General features: G+C 38.0%; 1 protein-coding gene across 1 annotated transcript in view; it reads right to left on the bottom strand.

Annotated features, from left to right (window-relative positions):
- Positions 1–24881, bottom strand: part of lamc1 (laminin, gamma 1) — a 74597-nt gene that overhangs the window by 23772 nt on the left and 25944 nt on the right. Inside the window, exons 2-18 of the mRNA XM_084412046.1 lie at positions 17553–17857; positions 13378–13508; positions 10969–11135; positions 9301–9489; positions 8895–9012; positions 7429–7527; positions 5227–5363; positions 4964–5086; positions 4666–4855; positions 3027–3139; positions 2632–2853; positions 1991–2179; positions 1645–1890; positions 907–1060; positions 653–795; positions 362–540; positions 120–276 (exon numbers count right to left, since the gene is read on the bottom strand). Coding sequence (XP_084268172.1) covers positions 120–276; positions 362–540; positions 653–795; positions 907–1060; positions 1645–1890; positions 1991–2179; positions 2632–2853; positions 3027–3139; positions 4666–4855; positions 4964–5086; positions 5227–5363; positions 7429–7527; positions 8895–9012; positions 9301–9489; positions 10969–11135; positions 13378–13508; positions 17553–17857 — 2862 coding nt within the window. The remainder of the gene's footprint in view (positions 1–119; positions 277–361; positions 541–652; positions 796–906; positions 1061–1644; positions 1891–1990; positions 2180–2631; positions 2854–3026; positions 3140–4665; positions 4856–4963; positions 5087–5226; positions 5364–7428; positions 7528–8894; positions 9013–9300; positions 9490–10968; positions 11136–13377; positions 13509–17552; positions 17858–24881) is intronic.

The raw sequence follows: 24881 nt of genomic DNA on the forward strand, positions 1-24881 counted from the left end.
TTTTTTAAACATTTTTTTTCTTATTTTATGAAGGTAATCAACATGATGTCAAATTAAATGGCTTAGATGAAAACTAATTATTGAAATATTTTGAAAATTTCCACACTGACATGCAATACCTTTGCTAGCCTGAGCCTCTTCCAGTAAGTCCATTATTGTTTTCTCTGCCTCCTTAAGTCTGTCCTCAAAGGCCTTGTCACTCACTGTATTCTCACTGTTGTCCAGATTATCGATCAAATTCTGAAGTTCAAGAAGCTTCTGTCTCTGCTGGTTCACCTGCACAGAAAGAAAACAGACGTATTAGAAGCCGTCTCTTCTGTTATAAAACAAACAGTGCTGGATTCATAAGACAACCTCATACCTTGTCTCTGACCAGGCTGTAACAGTTGGGACACTGCTGGCAGCCTGGAGTGGAGCGGTTGTAGAAGTAGTTCTCCTCACACATGTCGCAGCGACTTCCCACAAAGCCTGGGCGACAATGACAACGGCCATCTTCCTTGCACTGTGCCGACTGAGAGCCTTCTGGGTCACAGTCACAAGCTGCAAAAACAAACCAATGGTAAATGGAACAAATCTAAAATGCAAGATAAATTAAACAGTAATATTGCATTTAGTAGAACTGCTGACGAGGCAAAACAGCAGGAAACCGTACGTTTGCAACCCGACGAACTGAATCCAAAGAAGTTGACCTCACAGCGCTCACAGTGTTGACCTGTGACCCCAGGCTGACACTCACATTGGCCACTTCCGATATCACACTGGCCATTTGTGGAGCCAATAGGGCTGCAGTTGCATCTGAGGAAACAAATTCAAAGATTTTAAAGGTTTCAAAAACATGCAGGATGTTCAACATCCTGTTCGCAATATGGTATCAATGATATACGTAAAGAGAGTTAGATTGAATACCTTTCACAGCCTTTGCCGCTCTGTAGGTTGTAGAATCCGGGCTCGCATGCACCACAGTCTCTGTTAATGACATGTGGAAGACACTGACACTGGCCCGTCACCTGAGAGCAGGTCGTCTGCCTGTCTACTGTACCGTATGGAGAACACGAGCACGCTGCAGAGGTGGTCAAATAAATATGTTATATAATAATAATAATAATAATAATAATATTTTACAAAAACATTCAAAAGTTTATGGTTGGTAAGACTATGTTTTTATATAATAGGCATAAGCATATTATAGCATAATATAAAAAAATTATCTTATGCTAACCAATGCCACATTTGATATAAAATGCAGTAAAAACAGTAACATTATTACAATTTAAAATAACTATTTTCTATTTTAATATATATAAATGCTTTCTTTATTCCTGTGAAGACAAAGCTAAGTTTTCAGAATAATTAATCCAGTCACATGATCCTTCAGAAATCATACTAATATGCTCAAGAATAAATTTTTTTCAGTATTCTTTGTTGAATAAAAAGTTCAAAATAACAGTGTTTATTTGAAATAGAAATACACATACTTGCTTAATAAAAGTATACATTTCTTTAAAAAACCACCCAATCTTTGAATGGTAGTGTGTCTACAGTATATACAAAAAAATTATATTCCTTTAAGCTGGCACAACATGGTTTTCTAGCTCTGAGAAAGGTAAAAAAAAAAAAAAAGCTCTTTGTTCCCATTCAACTCACCTTTGCATTTGTCAGCTACATTTGCGGCACGTGCATCGCCGTAGAAACCCTCTTTGCAACGGTCGCAGAAAACGCCGGCAGTGTTGTAGATGCACTTGAGGCATTCGCCTGACTCTCGGTTACAGTTGCCCACAGCGTTGGGGTCGATGTTGTTATTGCAACTGCAGGCCTGGCATGTCCTGGATCGACCTTTTTCACCAAGAGGGTCCCCAAAGAAGCCGTCGTCACATAGTTCACATCGTTTACCTGGACACAGTTAAAAGTTTGGATGATTATATGCTGTAATACTTACTATAAGTTGTATACTGTATAAGCTCTAAACTCATTGAATGCTCTGAATCTGTACCTGTGGTTCCAGTTGGGCAGTTTGTACAGACCACCTCTTTGGTCTTGGGCACCACAGCACACGTGGCACCCTCTGGGCAGGGACAGAGTTTACAGTCTGAAGAAGTGCCAACCGTAGAATCACCATAGAATCCATCCTTACACCTCTCGCAGCTCATGCCGGCGGTGTTGTGCTGGCAGTTACACATTCCTGGAAGTACAAAACAAAGACGCTTTGTAATACCACACATCACCACAAGATGGCAACGTTATATTAACACAAAGCCAAAAGTAGCACTAGTACTACTCTGATTATTACTGCAGTTTAGTATGTTTATAGTGAATTTTGGGTAAGCATGGAATACCTAGAAAAGACTCAATCTATAGTCTGTATTTGGCCTTTCTGGTGTATCTTCATTATGGATTAAGATCTTTGTACCAACTTTCTGGGTAAAATAACAAGTAGTGACACTATATAATTAAATTCATGTGTAGTATATTTCAATGGCTTTTATGTTGCATGCATCAAGAGCACATGACCTTCCGTAATGCCCTCATCTAGATAATAAATACTGTAGGCTTGAGTCTCCTGAGAGCAGATAAGTAAATGATACATCAACACTAAGGCAATGCAATCCAAATAAGTCAGTTGTGATGACAAACCTGTCACAGGGTCACATGTGTCACTGTGTCTGTTGCAGTTGCATGGCTCGCAAGGGCTAAAACGGCCCTGCTCAGGTTGGCTCCTCCTATATCCCAGATCACAGTTCTCACAATGCTGCCCCACGTAACCCTGAGGACACGTACACTTCTCAACCCAACGAGCTGGAGTTCCAGCGCCACGGCGGGCGGTCACAAGGGACACGTTGTCTAAATAACCAGCACCTACAGCAGAAATTTTATTAAGTAAGTTCAAGTACCAGTTAAAATGCCCTTAAGAGTCTCGGCAACAGAACTCAAGGTCATCATTATCAAACAGAAATCAAAACACATACATATTTTGTCTTCATAGAGCGACTAAAAACAAAAGCTTTTCTTCAGTGAATTAGTAGACGTACTTCTTGCGCTGTAGGTTCCACGGATCATGATAGAAGTCAGATTGTGCAGGAGTTTCTGGAAGTCGGCATGTTTCATTGTGGGTCTCCAAGGGTAGTCAGTGGTGTCATGGAGTCTGAATGACAAAATAGATGATATTTAACATTTCAAGCAAATGGACAGCAGATAAGCTACATATGTGCATAAATCAATTCATTTGCAAAAGATTGAGTTGAATATGAAATCTAAATATTTCATCTTTACAGCAGAACTATGTTTTAAAATCTTCTTTTTTATTTATTTAACTGTCAGAATAGCCACTAGAGCCATTATAGAGTATTTGAATGTGTTGATGTTAATGATGAAAACAAATTTAGATTCATCACAATTAAATACTGGCCCTAGTTTAAAGGGCACCTATTATGACTCTTTTCACAAGATGTAAAATGAGTCTCTGATGTCCCCAGAGTATGTATGTGAAGTTTTAGCTCAAAATACCCAACAGATCATTTTTTTTACAGCATGTTTAAAGTGTCATTTTTGGGGGCTCAGAAAAACGCGCTGTTTTAGTGTGTGCCCTTTAAATGCAAATTAACTGCTGCTGCTGGCACAGGGGGCGGAGCCTGACGAGCACGCGCTCAGAGCCAGGACAATCTCATCTGATAATATCAGAACAGAAACTCTCAGTTGCGGTGTTCATTTCGACTCGGAGTCGGACAATAATGCCCACAGAGCCAGAGAATATATGCTGTATGGAGATAGAACAGGTATAGTTTAGTTTAATTATGGTTATAACTTATTTGTTATCTGCTGTTATCCACAATTAATACAAGCCTGCTGTAGCAGACCCTGTCCGAATGATGACCAAAATATACTGATGAGTTCAATGGAGTTTATTGTACATCACACAAAAGATGAAGCGTTAGTTTTACTCCAGAGAATCACAGTAAGAGCTGAATAAACACAGTATAAGAAGTGAGCATTAAAGTCTTATCCATAAACTCTCTCTCTCTCCCTTTCATTATCATCAACATACACAGCGAAGTACACAAAACACTCATTACAACTAACAGTAAACATATATACACACCTTTTCAGTGGGTGCTTAATAAACTGGTAAACCTTATATCCGTAACATGACTCGATGAGCTGTCATAAAGTGCGCGCTCTCACTTTCATTTCTGCCGTGGTCAGTAACGTTAGTCCTGTCGCTCTGAAGACCGTAAGCTGGATCACAAACAGTACAGAGCCATCCTCGAGTAACAACGAGAGTAAATGAAGACTGCTATGCTCATTCTTACATCCAACAACAGCACACCTCAATCGCTTAGGAGACATTCTTGTCTACAGCTGCTCAAGCGTCGAAACAATGGCGGACTCTGTGTCCAGCTCACTCTATGCTCAAACTGTAGTGTCAATCAACAGTCGTGGGAGGGGCCAGTGCAAAGTGACGTCACATTGCCCCGAATCTGAGAACGGCTTGTTCTGAGACAGTGCTTATGATTTATGGGGATTATAAAAAAAAGCACTGGGTGGATTTTTATCATTATAGGGTGGTTGTGTACACACACTGCCAACACACATTTATGTTCAAACACCATGTAAAAGTGAATTTTGCATAATAGGTGCCCTTTAAATAAAAATCTAAATCAAATACATTACCTGAACACGAAAGTTTGTGTCTCCTCTCCAGGGTAGGAATTGCCCTGGGCAATAAGTGGCACAGCAACATGAAGCCCCGCCCCCTCCAGCACAACATCCTCCGCTGACAGTCGAGCATCATGTCTCTGAATCCTGAAGTTCAGCGTGAGGTTCTGACCATAGCTCAGCAGCTGATTACCAAGAAATTTCTCTACAGAAACAAAAAAGAAAACATCCCAGGTGATCAGACAACACATGTCCTGCTGTCATTCAATGTTCTGCCACTTTAACACAGAGGAAATTGCATCTGTTATTATACCTGGAGCCACAAAGTAGATGGGAAAGTAGTCTTCTGAGATGAGCGAGATCTCTCGAGAGCTGGGTGACCACTGCACGGGAACGCTGGAACCATCTCTCTGCTGTCCTTTCCAGCCCTCATCGTCTATTCAATGACATATATAACATATTTTATTCATTCTCCATGTTACAATCCTTTGGTTGACTTTACATTGGCACATTTGTTGAAAACCACATTCAAGAAATGAGTATATACAGAGTGTTGACTATTAGATGGATGCTCACCCCTGTCGAAGTTGGAGGTGATTTTGTGTACGCTGTAGCCCTCGGCGCTGTCACACACAGTGGAATGCTGGAAGCAGAAGCATGGAGTACATCCCTGAGGATTTTGGGGGTCCAGATTGAAGTAGCCCAGTTTACACCTGAGAGTAAGATGCAAAAGTGTATTAGCAATGGAGACAGGATGGCTGAATAGATGATTGGTAAAGCGGACTAGTTTTTCAACTACAACCCAAATTAAACACACTTGAACCAGGTAATCAAGGTATAAGCGTACTAGAAACTTCCAGGCAGGCATGTGGAGGCAAGCTGGAGCTAAACTCTGCAGGACAGTGGCCCTCAAGGAGCAGGTTTGGACATATCTGGTTTATGTAGATTTATCTTTAATTTGTGATTATTTTAGTTTGATTTAATATTTGACAACATGTTTCTGATGAGGGATGTTTCAATTATTTTCATTATGGTCATGCCAATTATTTATTTGAAATACAATTACTATTCCAGTTTTATTCATCTAGATTTTACTTCATTTGTAAAAAACCTTCTCACAAAAGGTGTTGTGAAATGTTGTGCAATGTGATTTATACAGCATTAAATGATTGAGAAATACGGTTTTTGGATTTGTATGCAGGCCACATGTTAAGTCCTAACATGTGGAGTGAGTGAAGTAAAGTAAACGGGTCATCAGTTAACATCAGTGAGATCATCGCTGAGCCTCTAAAAACAAGCCACACATTAATCAAGAGCTGGAGCTTCAGCCACACTCTCTTTAGTCCTTCTTGAACCTGTCTTTCCATTTCTCCCCCTCTGTCTGTCTCATATGAGTATATACTGCAGGGATTATCCTGTCCATGTGTGGCCAAACTCATGGCTGAGAGGAATGTCACAGTCGACATGTGAGTGAAAGAGTAGAGTTTTCTTTATGCAAAGTGCAAAGCGAAGACAGGCAGGAAAGCTGGGATTATGCTAAATCAAAATGGAAATGGCAAATACTTAGGATGATTGTTTAAATTAGGGTTTGGCAATTAAAAAAAATCATGATATACAGTTTAATTAAACAAAAACAAAATAATAAATAAATTGTTTTAATTTCTGTACTTTATTCTAATGTTTCTTATCATTAAACATTCAAAAGTTTAGGGTCAGAAGGATTTTTTGAAAGAAAATGATTATTCAGCAAGGATGGATTCAATTCACAATTTATAATTTTACAAAAAGATGAATATTTTAAGTAAATGCTGTTCTTTTGATCTTTGTATTAAAAAAATGTAAATCCTGGTTTACACAGAAATATTAAGCAGCACAACTGTTTTCAACACTGATAAGAAGAAATGTTTCTTGAGCACCAAATAATCATATTAAAATGATTTCTGAAGGAACATGTGACACTGAAGAATGGAGTAATGATGCTGAAAATTCAGCTTTGCCATCATAAATGACATTTTTAAATATATTAACAGAAAACAGTTATATTAAATTGTAATACTATTTCATCAATTAATATGTAATACTATTTTTTGATCAATAAATGCAGCCTTTGTGAGCATAGGAGACTTCTTTAAAAAAAACTTTTGAACGATAGTGTGTAGTTATGATTAATTGCATTAATTTTTTATTGTGTATTTAAAATATCACACTTTATTAAAGACTCACAATGAAATATGTAGAGATGGCCCATCACAGTCACCAAGCTAGTTAAACTTTGGTGACTGCAAGTCTGGAGGCCCTACATGGTCTGGCTGAGGGCTCTCAGCTGGGAAACCTTTGCCATCCCTGAGCTATTTTCTCTTCCATCTGACACTGAGAGTCCTAATTCTGTTTCTCAGACACACACATGGCCTCATATCCTCCGTGTGTCACCCACATAGGGACTTTCCATAAGAAAATGGTGTAGACGTCAGGCAGCCCTTTTAAACTTCTGTTTAATAAAAGCTTTGACAGACATCCTCATAACAGAGCAGGAGCTGAAAGGTGGACCATCTTTATGGGGCTTCTGAGGGGATGATGTAAGAGTTAATTCTGTTGATGACTACCTTCTAATTTGAGAACATATTAAACAAACCAAGTAATTATAACTTTTGTCCTTGTGAACAAGTCAAGTATGGACAATGCTAACAGCGCAGGGGTGTTTAAAAAGCCACAACAGTTGCCATTGTGTGTGTGTGGGTGACCATGTGCATGGATGTTTTGTAAAGTAAAGAATCTGACCTGTCACAACTGAATCCATCCACATTTTCCTTGCACTGGCAGCGTCCAGTCTGGACATCACACTCCTGCGTGCTTCCAGCCGGATTACAAGAGCAGGGTCTGTAGAGGGAAAAGAGGGAGCAAGAAAGTCAAGAAGGAATCAACTTTAAAGACCCTGATTGTTGAGTCTGCATTCTAATATAACCTTCTAGATAGGAATGACAGCTTCTGGTGAAGTGTATTGGTTGGTGGTTTAAGCCATGCCAGCAGGGCCTAAAATTAACACTTGCCAAGCGCCAAATGAGAGTACAAATTACCGGCATTGTTAAGTATATGAAAAAGTGTCAATCGCCAGTTGGCCGGTAGCATTTTTATGAATCCTAAGGGGTCGTTCACACAGAACGTGTTATACATTTCACTGCGCTACTTTGCCGTTATTTTTCAATGTAAACACATGCTAGACGGCCGTGTATGTCCGTTGCGCTCGCGTCTTTTGCAGCGTCTCACACATGATACTGCGTTCTAAAAACGCAGTGCTCAAATTAAACAAATGAAAAGTTAAACATTTAAAAAACGCATTGAGACCTTGCATTTTTTTCCTCCATTCCACTTCCCGCATCTTGAGTTTTTCAAAGCAAAAATGCGTTCTGTGTGAATGGCCCCTAACAATGCAATGTTTCGAGAAAATTAACGTGAATGACGCTCAGGACAGTTGATCGACCAGTGGTGCATCGTCACGAAAGTTTGTGCTCTGCCAATTGAATTATTCAAGCGCAAGGATGAGAAGGGGATCTCAATTCACAGAACAAATTCACAGAAAAGAATGTAAAAAAAAAAAACTCGGCAAGTATACTAGTAAACATAGTTGGTTATGTCTTAAGTGAACGTAAACAGTCGAGCAAGACAACGCATGTGTACAGATTCATGCATTGTCTTAAAGTGACAGCAGCCTAATATTCCTGCTGCTGTCTGTGTTTTTAATGTTAAACAAAAGACAAAAAAAAAAAAAAAAGAAATCACTCAGCTCTTGACTGATAACTTTTGTAACTTTATTAAGGATTAATCTATATTTTATTTATACAGAAGACTATGCAGTGTTATTTTACATTTGATTACTTTATTTAATTTCTATACCTGAAAACTACTGTTAGACAAACTTGAAAAGCACTGTTCATTTCAATTGCGTTTTTGTTCGACTTGCTTTTAATTTGATTATTTGTTTTTATTATTTTTACTGACAGTTTCATTGTCCTTAATAATGTTTTACATTTATATTGGTTAGGTCAGTAGTTTTAACTGGAATAGAAAATTGCGAATTTTCATTGGTTTCTAAAATGTTGATGTCATTACTGCCTGTTTTTGCAAAAACCGGCCGGTAAAAAATATTTATGGTCAGTACATTTTCTGAAGTCACCGGCCATTGGCAAGTGTGACAAAAATGAGTTTTAGGCCCTACGTGCCAGCGTGGATGAGTTAAAGCACTTTACCTGCAGCCTGCCTCAGTCAGTGTGTGGTACCCAGGCTGGCATCTGTCACACTTATCTCCCATCACTCCCGGCTTACAGCTACACCTGCCAGTGTTGTCACACTGAGTACTGAGAGAACCTGGAAAGGAAGAACCAATAAAATAAATGGTAATGGTTACAAACTCAAGCTCTGGAGGCCTATTCAAATTTTACACCAGAACAAGATGTTAAAACACCTTCACATACAGTATATTATACATTTGTTTATCTTTGTTGAATTTGTATGTTCAGCATTCTATTTTTGGGTCGGTTTTTGGAGTTTTGTGAGATCCCTTGAGTGAAAAAACACCCCCCCCAAAAAAGAAAGAAATATGGATGGCTTTTTATGCCTCTTCCACCTTGGTCCTGCGGTATGGCTGTTACGCACCAATAGGGTTGCAACTGCAGGAAAGACAGCGCTGGCCAGAAGGATCTCTGTAGTAGTTGTCCAAGCATCGCTCACAGTTCGGCCCATCTGTATTGTCGGCACAGCTGCGGCAGTGACCTCCATGTCCAGTGGCACGATACAGCTCCGCGTCAAAGTAACATTCTGCGCTCTTTCCGTTACAATTACATGCTGAAACAGAGACAATCTCAAGTCAGACATTTCATGTAAAAACTCCCAGGGGCGGCATTAATGTGCCTATTATGCAGACACTCACATTTGCACATAAGATAAATGCTGGAAAAATCTGGGGTGATAACAGAGGAACTAGTCTGAACTACACAGATGCAAGGTTTGGCAATCATCAGGATTTCGAGTAGGACTTCTGCCTAAGTACTTGGTGGACACAAGACACACTTAGTGGAAAGAAGATGATGGAGGAGCAAGAGCTGTGTGGGTGTGAGAACACCGGGCCTCAGGCTGCTGTACATCAGATGTCCACATTAGTCATGCATTTCTAATAAATGCGTGGATGCATGTGTCCAGATAAGGGAGTGGAGGACACCAGAAACCCCTTCCACACACAATATGACTCCGGTTTAAAGAAAACAAACATGACACCGTATGGAGGAGGTTAGTTTGTGAGGAAAGACTAGTTCTGCATGTACTCATGACAGAGGAAACAGGTGGGATTTTGTATCTTTCTACGCATTACAGAAAAAGAGGCAGAAATGATCTTAGGCAGGATTTCTGAGCTTGTTTTCAATTCATGGAAAGTAGATTTATTTTACATGGAAAGATGATTATACTGCTAGCTTCCTAAAGGTCAAAAAAGTACCATAAAAATATCTTAAAAGTGTTCTATATGACTTGTACGCTATTTTTCAAGTCTTCTGAAGGAACAAAATCTAATTTGTGTTCTCATTTATGTAGGTTTTCCAAATTTGGCGAATCAGTCACATGACTAGCCAGGGCTAATTTTGTGTGACATGACATCAATCTTGGTGCAACACGTCTAAAAGCATTTTTAATCTCTAATTTAGCATTAGCAGTGAATAACATTTTAACAAATATTAATTATTTTAATAAATGCACACTAAAATATATTTCTCACCAATACTTTTTATTTATAAATGTTATAACGATTTAAACATGTTTTCTGTATGAAGATATTCAAAAATGTAATTTGTTCCTGTGATGACAAAGCTGGATTTTCATCATCATTACTCCAATCTTCAGTGTCACATGATCCTTCAGAAATCATTCTTATATGCCGATTTGGTTCTTAAGAAATATTTATTATTATTAACATCACAGTTAAAACAGTTGTGCTGCTAAATATTTTACACATTTGATCAATTGTTTTTGTTGAACAAAAAGTTCAAAAGAACAGCATTTATGAATTTAATGCACCCTTGCTGAATAAAAGTAATAATTTCTTTAAAAAAAATCTTACTAAAGGTTATGATATTCTTAAATATTGGTTAAAGCGTGGCGGTATAAAAAGGTAATTTGTATTTATACAGGTTTGGAAATGATATGATTGTGAGTAAACGATCACATTTTAATTGTTAGATGAACTATTCCTTTATTATGTGGAAAAACCATTGGAACAGAAATCTGTTTTTTTGTTTTTCTTGAGGAAGATTCGACCAAACACGGAAGACTTACGCAGACACTCGTTGGGGTTTTCAGCGGTGGCTCTCCTCCAGGGACGGTCATTGTAGAAGGGCTTGCACTTGTTGCAGTCTGCTCCCTCTGTGTTGTGTTTGCAGTTACAAACCAGCTTGCTGCGCTCGTTCTTCACGCACTCGCTGGCATGCCCATTACACTTGCACCTGGGTGGGGAGGAGGAAGGTAACAGACCGGTCAGGTGCAAAAGGCCACCACACAATGATAGGGCACACTTACTATATGTGTACACATCCTGCTGCAGTTGTGCGGAACAAAACCAAGCAGGCACAAACGTGCCGCAAAGCTGTTCAAACACAGAGCTCTGACGATGTTTGTTGAGCCTATCACTGAAACGTCACTGCACCTTTGTTGTCAGATTGAGTGGCTGATGTCTGTGTTTTTATCCTGCCTGTCCTTTGATAGAGGAGTATGCAGGAGTACAGTACAGTAATACTATGTACGGTATGCAGTGCTTTTGAACAGACTGTTTTTCATCCCAGCAGTAAATATTGCATATTACAGCACATCAAGCTGGAAATGTATTTCATTTTTATTTATATATGCAATGCCAAAACAGAAGGAATAAAAGCATCTTAAACGCAGTCCATATGACTATATTTTGAGTCTTCTGAAGTCATACAATAGTTTTGTGTGAGGAACAGACTGAAATTTTAATTCTTTACTGACAATTGTAAATACACACATACACACTTATTATTATTATTTTTTAATCAGTTTTGGAGCTTGACAGTTCCATTCCAGTATTGTTATGCAAATTTAGGGAAACAATTAAATAATATATATTTTAAATAAATGAAATAAATGCACAAGTGTATATACAACATTATCTAACATGTATAAGACTGCTTGAGATTACAATGGAAAAATATTTACAGCATAAATATTAATGTGCATCAAACAAAGTCATGTGATTGTATAATTTGCTCCAATGATTTGCTACTATTACTTCCATGAAACATCTATTCTCTCCCATTTAATAAAATATAGAACATTTGATAAAAGTGTCAGTGGCTTCATCTTCGACTTCTGTTTTTCAGAGTTTTTTTTTTTTTTGCGGGTAGTGACAATTTAGTTCACTTTAACACATTGGATGGAAACTTTGCTTTTATTTGCATGATATTCCAATTGTTCGCATAATATTAAATTTGAAACCTGGACAGAAAGCTACACAAAACATTTTTAATTGTTCTAAAAAAAGTTTTAAAGCTCTTTTGCCTGATTACCAAAATGAATTGAACATCCATTCAGGGCCACAGTTTGGGGACATAAGAGGACTTATTTGTCTTTGTAGGTGAATATGCTCACTGCTGCATGTTCATGACAGATACTTTGACATAGGCCTCAGAACAAGAGAGGGCTTGTGCAGCCGAAGCCACCTCGCACACATTGTTTCAGGTGTTCTTTGGCAAAGCCTTATGGAAAAGGTGATGTGAGGAATAATAACTTGGTGGAGGATATGCACTTATTGGCATGCATTCTTCCCTAATATGAACTTATCAGGGATGTATTAAACCTCCCAAGATGCTACGTTTCTGGTTATCAGATCACATGAGGAACATCCGGCTGCCATTCAGCGCTGATGTGTCTGCTGGACAGGCGCACTTGAGGCCGTGAGGCAGCAGGTGTAAATTATTCCCTTTGGCCTCGACCTTGTTCCCTTTCCAGATTCTCTGCCCGCCCCATTCCAGTTCCTCTGTGCTCTGTAATCCAGCACTCCCAGGCAGGAATGTAGGGAATGTGGGCTGTGTAATGGAAATCTGCTCCACATTTCAAACAGATTAAGGTGAAAAGACATGCAATGGAGCACCAGGAGATGTTTCACACTTACTTTACAACGCTCTGATCCCGTATATGGGCTTCTTCTGCATGTCCTTCATCTTAAAAGCTTACTGTCATAGTTCACAGATTCCACAGAGAGGAAATAAAGAGGTAATACTTTCGCTGTTGTACCTATAGTTCAGATAATTGCACAGCAAATTCCTTTTGGTCCGTTTATACATACACAATTGAACAAAATGGTTTAAAACAAGGAAGTTTTGTGCCATTTTTGACCTGTGTGAGTTCAGAAAAACTTCAAACCAACCCATTTCTCTCAAAGTGCGAAACTCACACTGCAACGATCTTATCTTTCAGAGCGTTGGTTCATTTCTTTTGTTTGCACACTGAAAAAAACTCATATCATCTTTCAAGGTCACATGTGCAGCATTACAGATGGAGCTGTTGACATCCTTGGTCTGAGTACAAGGCAGATATGTGAATGTCTCATTAAACTATATATTGACTTTTACATTGGAGAGTGAAGCAACACAAAGAACCACGTCCAGAACAGCTGGAGATGCTGATTTAAACTTACAGAGAACAGATGTTGAAACTAAAAAAACGTACCTTCCTCCCACAGCAAAGTCTGAGATAGCGTAGTAGTAGGATTTGAGAACTTTGGGATCGTTGAAAACTTCATCTCCGAAAGTGTTTAATCTGTTCAGGCTCACTCTGATGTCTGTGGCAGTCACCCAATCCTGACAGAGAGAAAAGAACATTTGTGTTACAAATTAGGCATTATAAAAAAAAAACATACAAAAAAAAAACATGGGAAAACAAAAGAAAGAATGTAGATAGAGAATGTCATAGATGAGTCACAGATGAGCATGTAACGATTTTTTTCTGGAACAGATATTGGATAGATTTTAGCAGGGAAGGATTCTTCCCATCTGTTCTGTGTGCAGATGTTTAAAGAAAATAAATCCTCAGGCCTCTAATGTAAACCAAACCTGCTGGAGTCACGTTGAGGCACTGTAATGTATGCAGAAAGGCTTCATGGGAAGAGAAAAACACCAGTGTGACGTTTAGCATGTAAATGCCATTTAGAATGATGTTGCACATTATTTGCAGTTGAACTTTGCCTGCTTTGGCCACATGTTGGGAGTGCCAATCTCAGAAAGCAAAGAAAACATGACTCAGACCAAGACATTAGTCCTTTCCTGAAAGATTTGCAAGCATTACCTCCAGCTTTGCTATAAACCGTGCGAGTTATTATTTTACAAGTGGGTTGACAGAATAGCACAGGGGTTTAAAGTGGAGCCAGGCAACCCTGTAACAATGCTCATCTTCAGTCCACTGCTGGAACTGAGGAGGAAACGTCCTTATGTCATTCTGACAGCTTATCCAGATATATTTTTATCTTAGACATTGTAAACAGTCTGTGTGGTGTGGTCACAATTATGAATTTGGGACTACTGATATTAGCTTCTTGTATTTTAGATGTACAATAAGCAGAATTGCAACAAAAATAAAAAAGCAGAGATGAGGATAGAAAGCAAAGCAGGAAGCTTGCGGTGTCCGAAGCAATACGCAACCCAAAGCAACGGGTTATGGCAACGACATCTATAGTCATAAGATAGTCTGACGTGACGGGAGATTCAAATAAACAGTAAATAAATGACTTTCAATTGATACATTAAATATGCTAAACACAAGCTTGAATGTGTGTGTGATGCGCCAGAACAAACCTCACTGGTTCTCTGGCTTTATGCACGCACAATTGAGCTTAATTTCCTTTTAATGGAGGTTGGCAAACCCACTTGAAGGCGCATACCGCCAAGGCGCCAACTACTTGGAAACATATAAAACATAAAAAGTATCACCTAATTATCAACTAATGGTAATAATGACAGATGATGAGTGAAGAAACTTGTTGTTGATCATTTCCAAAAGTCCACTAACAAACCTTCACTCATCACATGCTTCTATATTGGAGCAGGCATGACAGTTACATAAACCCTCAGAAACAGATCCATTCCTATAAAAAGAGTTCGGGGCTTTGATATTAATAGTTTTACACCACATGAGATGTCTGATATGGAAGCATTTGGCGACAGGGCTAAAATTGTACATTTGGTTAACATTACATTTGAAAAACAATACACATTTTTTTTATTACAACACATGAGCACACAAAGCACTTATTTGGTGATACATAATTATATTTTGACAACCATTTAAGTGAAATCATGTAAATACTAATCAAGTAGACAATGAATGATGCATACTCAATTACACAAAAGAAGAGCTCCCAAAATGAAATCACAACTAGAAACATTCTGACCTCAGGCGCCATCCTACAAGAATATACTATCTATTTTAGATTCTCTTTTGTGAAGTAGAAACTATGCAGACTGACATGGATGTTCAACATATGAAAGTGGTGAAATGAAACTGATCAAAATGTTTCAAAAAAGACACAAATCAACCCAAATCAGATCCCAGTGTTCCAGCTCTTGCATGTACACACCAACACACGCACATATACTTTTCCAGCTGTGTCTGTGTGCTGCCAAGCACAAGCAGAACGGGGTGGGAAATCTGGGGGCGTCACTAGTAACATGTTGCAACTGCTGGCTGTGCTGAGCGAGCGGGAGGCGACGTACCACCTGGACATCGCACCACGGGTCTCACGAACACACACCAACCAGACTGCCTGCCAGCTTCCATACATGAACTCAGCCATACATTATCTGCTGTCCACCCAATCCCGCTCATATCTCACACAGTTAACCTCTTCTCACTTCCCCTTAACCACAGCAGCATCTTGTTTTTGCCTGCATGACAATGAATTCCATAGTCAGCACACGGAAGGACTGACTCAGCTCTGAACGTCTGTCTCTTATTCAGCTAATTAGTCTGAAAAATGTTTTTTGTGTGGTTGTGGTCTATGGAAGTATATCAAGTTCTGGTGAACTGAAAAATGTAACAGTAGTATTTCTGCCTAACAGTATTTCTGTGGCGTGCAACGGGCTGAAACATGTTGAAAACACACCGTAAACCTATTTAACAATAAAATGGATGTCATATGTACATGCACTTTTACAAGTTGATTGTACTGAAATGTGTGTTGGCAGCGCCTGTACACAACCATGATAAAATGATAAAAAAAAAAATTATCTCCTTATCTGTTTTCCCCCCTCTCAAATCAAGCCGTTCGACCTAGTGATGTCACACGGTCGGACGCCCCTCCCACGATTGTTGATTGACAGCAGCGTTTCAACACAGACCTGCCCCTCGCTCGTGAGCGAGCTGTCTGTCATCATAGTCCGCGCGTCATTATTGATACGCTGGAGCACTGTCTATGAGCAGAATGGCGTCTAAGCGATTGTGGTGTTCTGTTCTTGGGTGTAATAAGGAACACAGCAGTCATTTTGATGTTTCTAAATCCGAACCGCTGAAGACGCAGTGGCTGAGTTTTGTTTTCGAAGGGAATATTCCCCACGATCAACGTCAATGCTTTCATGTTTGCGCGAATCATTTCACACACCAGACTGCTTTACAAACGAGGGTCAGAATAAAGCTGGTTTTGCTAAGAAGCTGCTCCTGAAAAAAGGATCGGTACCAACTATTCATGTTCCTGCTGCACCTCCAGAATAACTGAAGTGAGTGTAACGTTTTATTAACCTTTATATTAATATTTATATTAATCTTTGCAAATCGCTAGCACGCTTCACGATGAATGCGGCTGTTTACACTCAGGGTACATTACGGTATGTTTTCTATGTACGACGTTCTCAATATAATTCATAATCCCACGTTTATAATGAACAACACGTTATGGTTATTGTGTTATTATTTCAAACGGTGTACGCACAAAACAGAGGGGCGGGGTGAGCAAAGCTCATTATCATTTAAAGACACATGCACTTAAACAGCGTGCTGAAAACAGAGCTGTTTTTGACCAGGTAAAATTGGTGTTTTCTTACAATACTAATGAGAATTTTTAATTAAAGTATATTACAAACTTTTCATTTAGACCCTAAAGAATCATATTAGCTTGTACAAAAATGGCATTATATTACCCCTTTAATGAAACAACACAAAATAATGGTGGAAACTACTCAGCCACTAAAAAAAAAAAAAAAAAAAAAAACATTTATTATTATTATTAAATTAAATTAATTAAGCAAGGATGCATTGAGTTTATCACAATATTCAATAATACTACTGATTTTTCTGCATTTTTTTAATCAAATAAATAGTCTTAGTAAGCATAACAGACTTCTTAAAAAAAATTTAAAAAAAGTTAAACCATGTATTAAATTAATAAATTGTTGACAACATAATTACCATTTGAACCTAAACGTGATCCACCTTCTAAAATGTACTCAATGCGGCAAGCCTACTCCTATTTTACTATTACTTTATATTTTTACTATTACTTGGTACAACTTATTTTCCAGAAAATATGGTAAATGGAAAGTATTATTTTATTGTTAAATTTTGCAAATACCAATATCTCTCACACACGCAAACAGTTCTAAATTACGAGTTGTTTGTTTTAGGCAGCAGAAAGTTGCACAATCTGAAATCTTGGAAAAGTAACTTGGCTGCAATCACACATGACTGCACAACCGCACATCTGGAAACTGAGATTTCGATTCCCACCAATAACTTTGTTATGTCTGAGACTGCGAATGATGTGATCGCTTTTGACTTCATGAGTGAGTTAGGGTGATCAAAGAGCAGCGAGTGATCAAGGGAGAGATCACAAAATGAGAGATAGAAGACTCTTTTACCTGCAGTACAGGACTGTTGTCGAAGTTATATGCGCTGGGTCGGCCCTCGAGCGTGGAAAAGGCCACGTTTCCTCCGGTGAGGGGTGAGATGTCGCTGAACTCATCTGTGCACAGAGCCTGCTGCTCGTCCTCGCTCGTGCGGATAAAGCCGCGGTTGGTCTTGCTGTAAGTCTTCTCGCAGGAGCCGCTGTAGTACTGGTAGGGAACCCAGGGCCCGTCCTCACTGGTGCGCTTGTAGATGGCAAAGCTCTCAGGACGGCTGGTGTGGAACTTCAGACGCACGTAGGTGATGTCGAAAGCCTTGCCTGGAAGAAGAGAGAAGGCAATATGAGGCAATGAATACTTCATTCTTTTTGTTTCATAAAACACATTGTAAACACTAAATGTAACACCATAAAGCAATCAAACTGAAATGGATGGACTTTCTAACTGAGTAGAAAGTCCTGATATTCAAACGGAAAATCCAACCAATTTAAAATAGCTGGGGTGCATATCAGTGAGATATCAGTGAGACATGTTCTATAATGTACAGAGAATGCAAGGCAGATTTCACACAGATAGGCTGGCAGAAGTGTCCTCAAGCTAAAGGCAGAACAGGGTTCAGATAAAGCTGGAAGATGACTGGATGGATACCATTCGCTCCCTTTACTAAACAATCTGTGCTTTGGTACAGCCCACAAAAAGATAGAGCTGGATTCAAGGACTGGATAAGACACTAAATCAGCACTGCAGGTGTCAAACATACACACATCTCTGAAAGACTGCACAGAAAAATGGATCAAGGTTAAGCAGACAAGCCTGATATTGCACACAGCTGGCATAATGCCATGCAAACATAACCTTGTTCCACTGAAAATACCTCAGCGCTCCTTCCTGTCTGATAAGATCTGCAAATCCTTATCCTCAAATTTCTATTTTTCTGCTAATTTCCCCCCCCTCTAACTGCTGCAAGAATCATGGTCATAACCACTTTAGCAATTGAGAGGGACACCCTCGTTTTCAAATGATTGTGTTTACACATATTTGTTGTTGTATTATTTATTCAAAAATACAATAGAATTTACATTTTATACATACAATGACTTGAACACACAAAATCTATGATAAGCATGTTTTCAGTTTCTGAATAAAAATTGATTTTGATATTCTTTTGGTTAGTTTAGGTTGTCAGATGGTGTAACTCCCCAAACAATTTAATGATAACAATGAATTAATAATTTATAATATAAAAAAACTTTAACCTTGAAAAATCCATTAAAAATTTTTTTTCAAGAAAATAAGACACACACATTCAAAATGTAAAGAAAAAATGATGGCTACATCACATACACTAATGCTCAGCAAGACTACTTTTTAATGTTGTGAAATATTATTACAATTTAAAATAACAGTTTTCCATTTGACACATTTTTTACTTATTTTAGATAATAAATAGCAGTATTTTCAGCATCATTACTCCAGTCTTCAGTGTCACATGATCCTTCAGAAATCTGATTTCTAAAATGCTGATTTGGTGCTCATTAATTGTAAACTTTGTGTGAAAGTGGCATATTATATATATATATATATATATATATATATATATATATATATATATATATATATATATATATATATATATATATATATATATATATATATATATATATATACAGTACCAGTCAAAAGTTTGGAAACATTACTATTTTTAATGTTTTTGAAAGAAGTCTCTTATGCTTATCAAGCCTGCAGTTAAAAAAAAAAAAAAACAGTAATATTATGAAATATTATTACAATTTAAAATAATGGTTCTCTTTTTTAATATACTTTAAAATGTAATTTATTTTTGTGATGCAAAGCTGAATTTTCATCAGCAAGTACTCCAGTCTTTGGTGTCTTATGATCCTTCAGAAATCATTCTAATATGCTGATTTATGATCAATGTTGGAAACAGTTGTGCTGCTTAATATTTTTTTTATAACCTGAGATACTTTTTTCAGGATTATTTGATGAATAAAAAGTTAAAAAGAACTGCATTTATTTAGAATAGAAATCTTTTGTAACAATATACACTACCGTTCAAAAGTTTGGGAACAATAACTATTTTTTTTTAAAGAAATTAGTACTTTAATTCAACAAGGATGCGTTAAATTGATAAAAGGTGATGGTAACGATTTATATTGTTAGAAATGTTTTTATTTTGAATAAATGCTGTTTTTATGAATAAATGCTGTTAACGTTTTACTCAATGAATACTGAAAAAAGTATTCCAAAAAAATATATTAAACAGCACAACTGTTTCCAACATTGATCATAAATCATCATATTAGAATGATTTCTGAAGGATCATAAGACACCAAAGACTGGAGTACTTGCTGATGAAAATTCAGCTTTGCATCACAAAAATAAATTACATTTTAAAATATATTAAAAAAGAGAAACATTATTTTAAATTGTAATAATGGTACGTGTGTTTAAACTAGTCTTCCTTTTCAAGGTTTTTCACTTTTCTTTTTTGTGGACAATCATCTCTCAGCCATGATTGGAATCATTTCATCGTCAACTAGCCTAGCTTTTTTCCACTCTTTAACACATAACATGCAATCAAACCTTGTCTCGTAAAATGACAAGACAAGAGCATAATCACATGCTTTTTTTTTTTTTTTTTTTACAAGCAGCTTAGTTTTTTGTGCTAGTCTGGATTTCAGCAGCTTTGCGAGGTCCTCCAGCAATTATATAGAGCGTGTAAAAACATATTTTTGCATGTCTGAGCAAGCTATGGGTGTTTGGGAGAGACTGTAACCAGGGGCCAATGGAAATGGCATGGAGAGACATCGTTTATTTAGTGCGAAGAAAATGACACCATCTTTCAAGCAGGGCCATGGGGGGGGACCAATGTTTGCTTTAGCAAAGAATTTGCTCTCCAAACAAATCCGCAAAAACTAAGGACAACTGTGTGTTAAGTAAATAGGCTGAGAGATTGCATCAAAAAGTTTAACGTTAAGCGGGGACTGGTTTGAAGCAATGACAAAAAGACTCATTCCTTGCAGCAGTCTCTGAGGGCATTTTGGCTGTTAACATGAAAATGAACTTGCTGACTTTTAGGAGCCTCCTGCACACAAGGTCAAAGTTCGACAGAAGTGGGAGAGATTTATACAATCGGGCGTGGGTTTTATGCTTTTTCGTTAGTGAATGAGCTGAAAATGCCAAACGTAGCTCTTAAAAAAAGCTTACAATGACTCAAAGGTGAATCAAAGAATAGCTAGTTATCATCCAAAAATTACACAAAAAAATAGGCTATGAAAAAAACCAAAAAAAAACTCAGAGAACTAGCCTATACTTATTTTTCCTGTCTTTTCCTTACGTAAGCTATTGTGTGGTGTCAGAAGACCAGGAATATACAAAAAAAGGTCATATGGCTTTTTCTGGTACTTTTTCATCTATTTTTGAGCAGTTCTTTTCTCAGTGGACATGGATAGTGACTACCTCATCACATTCTGCTACACAATTTCTTTCAAGTTCCACAGAAACAAAACTTAGTTCTTCCCCCCTGTGGAACTCAAATTCATGACGTTCAATTTTGAGTGAACTTGCACTTGCAATAAGCACAGATACAAAAAGAAACGGTGCTTAAAGGTTCACTCTAAAATGAAAATTCTGTCATCATTTAATCACCCTCATGTTGATCTCATTTCTGCATGACTTCTGCAGAAAACAAAATATTTAGAAAAACATCTCTGTGTTTTTGTCCATACAGTAGACAATGTTGTTTTGGACCCCATTGACTTTCATTGTATGGGCAAAAACCGCTAAAACATTATTCAAAACATCTTAATTTGTGTTCTACATAAGAAATAAAGTCAAATTGGTTTGGATGAAGGTGAGTAAATAACAGAATACATTTTTTTTTTGATAAATTGTCCCTTTAAGAGTAAAAAAAAAAAAAAAAAAAAAGTGCTGGAATCACTGCACAAGCTCTTGCAAAAGAGTGAAAATGATGACGATCATGCTCATGAAATAAGACAATATTCCCATGCACGCACAAATTCAGACACCACAACAGTGAGTCAAAAGAATTTCAACAACAGTTTTATCCAAAAGTTGTAAATATTTCTTATGGGCCTTTCAAATTCTACTCTGTTTTTGGCAATCGGATGACTCACTCACAATCCTTATCCGGATGTTTTCAAGCAGAATTTTACTTTATTTGTCTCTTGATCATACTGTAATCCATTGGAGTTCAGGTGCACTGACATAAAGGCTGGGAACAATTGTGGTAGTACAGAACATTGTGACCAATCAAGTCCTGCTTTGAACCCAGGAACAATCCAAGGCGTCCACATCTGACACAGCTACGCCATGGATCCGACAACAGCAGGATGACTTTTAAAACCTAATACCCAAACAAAGCAATGCTTTAAAGCGTTCGCACGCAAGTTGTGCATGCACTTCACAGACTGGTCTGGCACTGAGGCGAACAGTGCCATCATTGATGTCTCACCTCTGAAGTCTCCCCGGCATCCTCGCAAAACAAGACGAACCAAATCTGTTGGCAAAGCAGTGAAGAATCGAGCCGGCTGAGAGGGAAACAAAAAAGCCCCTTCACGTAGCCAACGCACTTCAGAAAGACAGACAAAGCACACTTGAGCACTGACTCATAGTGCTCACTGGAGCATTGCTGGAGCTCAAAGGCATGACTGAAGCAAGGGTGCACATGAAGAGGAAAGGGTCAGGCCCTGTGGGGGACGTCGCACTGGACAGTCTTTGAACTTATACTTGATGACATCTCATCTTTGTCACAAAACCTTTTGAGACTGAGAGGGTGTGATTTCAGGGTCTGCAAACAATGTGGCAGAAAAATAATAATAATAATAAAAATGTTGTCCAATCACATTACACCTCTGCAGCAAAGGTGGTACACAGCAGTTTTATCAGAGCAAAGAAAAAAGTCCTAATAAGACATATGCAGACACTCCAGACAGGTTAAAAAAATGGGAACCTGATGTTCTCGTGATCTCAAAAATATTGCACATCCTATGGGCAATTAATCATTTCCTTTGGGTCAACAAAGCAGACATTACACAGACCTAAACCATCATCGGCTGCAGCTGTGGGGGAAGTAGCCACAGGTGTCTCCTGAAGCTGAGAAAAATCGCAGTGATGAGCAGAAGGAGTCTCTTTCTCAGAGTGTGCGCCAGCTGGGAGACTGCACATACTATGGAGAACATACTAGAACATATGAAACATACAAAATATATTAGACTATACTTTAGAATATGAGAGATTTGTGGAAGTAAATTTAATTTAGTCTTTTTATTGTTTACCGTTATTGTGTGATTGCTGGTTTTATTTTATAATCCTCATGGGAAAAGTCACTTTCTCTGCTCATGAACTAACGCTGGTGTGAAGTCAACTGATGTATTGAGGTTTACACCAGGAGTTAAAGCTTTTCACAAACTCTAATTAGGCTCATATGGAGGCAAATTGAAGGGCTCTTTTATCCCACCATTAATGGGAAATTCCTCAACTTAAATCACCTATTACTGCTGCCACTGAATGCAGAGATATGAAGTAGACTTAAATCCAGAATGGGGTCCAAAAGTCTGTGACCCCTAGTGAACAAGGTTAATATATCTATATTTTTTTAAATGCAATAAAACACATTTATAATGTGTAAAATGCAAGAAGTCCATGAAGAATGTTATGCATTTTGTGGCACAAGCATGACGCTGGCACTACATGGTTTTACCCAGCCCTTCAAGTTCAAGACCGCCCTGAGCAGAAGAACAAGAGGAATTCCACCATTCAATCCAGAACAATCAGGGTATTGATGATAAAAACTGTGTGGCTCCCCATTGTGAGACTGAATAGATATAGGATGGATATAAAAAAAAAAAAAAAAAAAAAAAAAAATTCTGTGGCGCTCAGATCAAACTGTCTGTCCACCATCAAGATCTCTGGAAATGTCAAGCACAGCTTTATCAGTTATCAGACAGGGACCTTCACTTCCTGTCTTTCACAATCTGTTTTCACACACACAGACACATGCAGTCATATATTCAGCAAATATAAAAAAAAAATTCTTCCTTACAAAGTGTCCTACCCAGCTGTATAAAACCAGCTTTGTGTAGCCCCGCCCACCGCAAAATTTCATTGGTCTAAAATCATTCTCCACAACTACAAAATATCAAATAACGTCTGATTTTGTGCCTAGTATGGATAACTTGTAACATTGGGCCGAGTTAGAACCCTTTATCAGAGGGACAACACGCTTGAGGTGACCTTGGTTTATGTGCCTTGCTCAAGGTCACAATATCTCTGGTTATCAGCCTTGGGTATTGAGCCTTTACTGTAAACAGACTCATTAAGATGCAATTTCTCTCAGTCTCATACCTTTAACCAAAACTGAGACTGCGTGACAACTTAGGACAGAAGTCGTTGAGGTGGGAGGAGGGCGAGAACTTGCTGAACTGACTGGAATGTGCTTCCGCACATAGTGACGCCAGTGTGGGGGGTCAAGCAGACCGAAAGAGAGATTGAAAAGAGAGAGGGAACATATGCAAAAGCAAGGGGACAACACAGACTAAGAGAAAGAGGTAAAACAGAGAAGATAACATCAAGAACAATGGGGGAGAGACATATTTGATGAAACTTGTCACTAACTCAAAGAATGCAAGACAGACATGTTTAAATGAGAGAATAATCTTGGTTGGGCAAAAACTGCAAACAAATGTCAAATAAAAATACATTAAGCTGCATTAAAGGGGTCATAGCATGAGGAATTTTCCATGATCTTTTGTGATAAAAGAGGTTACTGTACTATAAAAAAAACATTGTACGTTTCAGAACTCAAAATGTCATCTTCTGCTTCTGTTATCAAAAGATCATTAAAAAGTTAATTAAGGTTTGGAGAGAAAAACACTTTGCCAATTTTATACAGTGCTATGCATAAGTTTAGGCAACCATGCTAAAGTTGACTAAAAAGAGGAAAAAAAATTCATATTTTGCAAATTTAACTTAATGCCTTATTTAAAAAAATTAGGAAAAATCCAACCTTTAAGGACACCAATTTTCTTTGTGAATGAATAATGTATCGTAAATAAATAAATGTTCTTCCTTAAAAAACAGGGTGCATAAGTTTGGGCACCACTATGTTAAATTCCCATAGAGGCAGGCAGATTTTTATTTTTAAGTATTTTTTTTTTTTTTTTTTTTAGGATACTATGCATCCTGATAAAGTTCCCTTGGCCTTTGGAATTAAAATAGCCCCACATCATCACATAGCCTTCACTATACCTAGAGATTGGCATGGAGTACTTTCCATAAGATCATCTCTCAATGCAAATCAAA

This window comes from Rutilus rutilus, assembly GCF_951802725.1.
Source record: "Rutilus rutilus genome assembly, chromosome: 6".
In the NCBI taxonomy this organism is placed as follows: Eukaryota; Metazoa; Chordata; class Actinopteri; order Cypriniformes; family Leuciscidae; genus Rutilus; species Rutilus rutilus.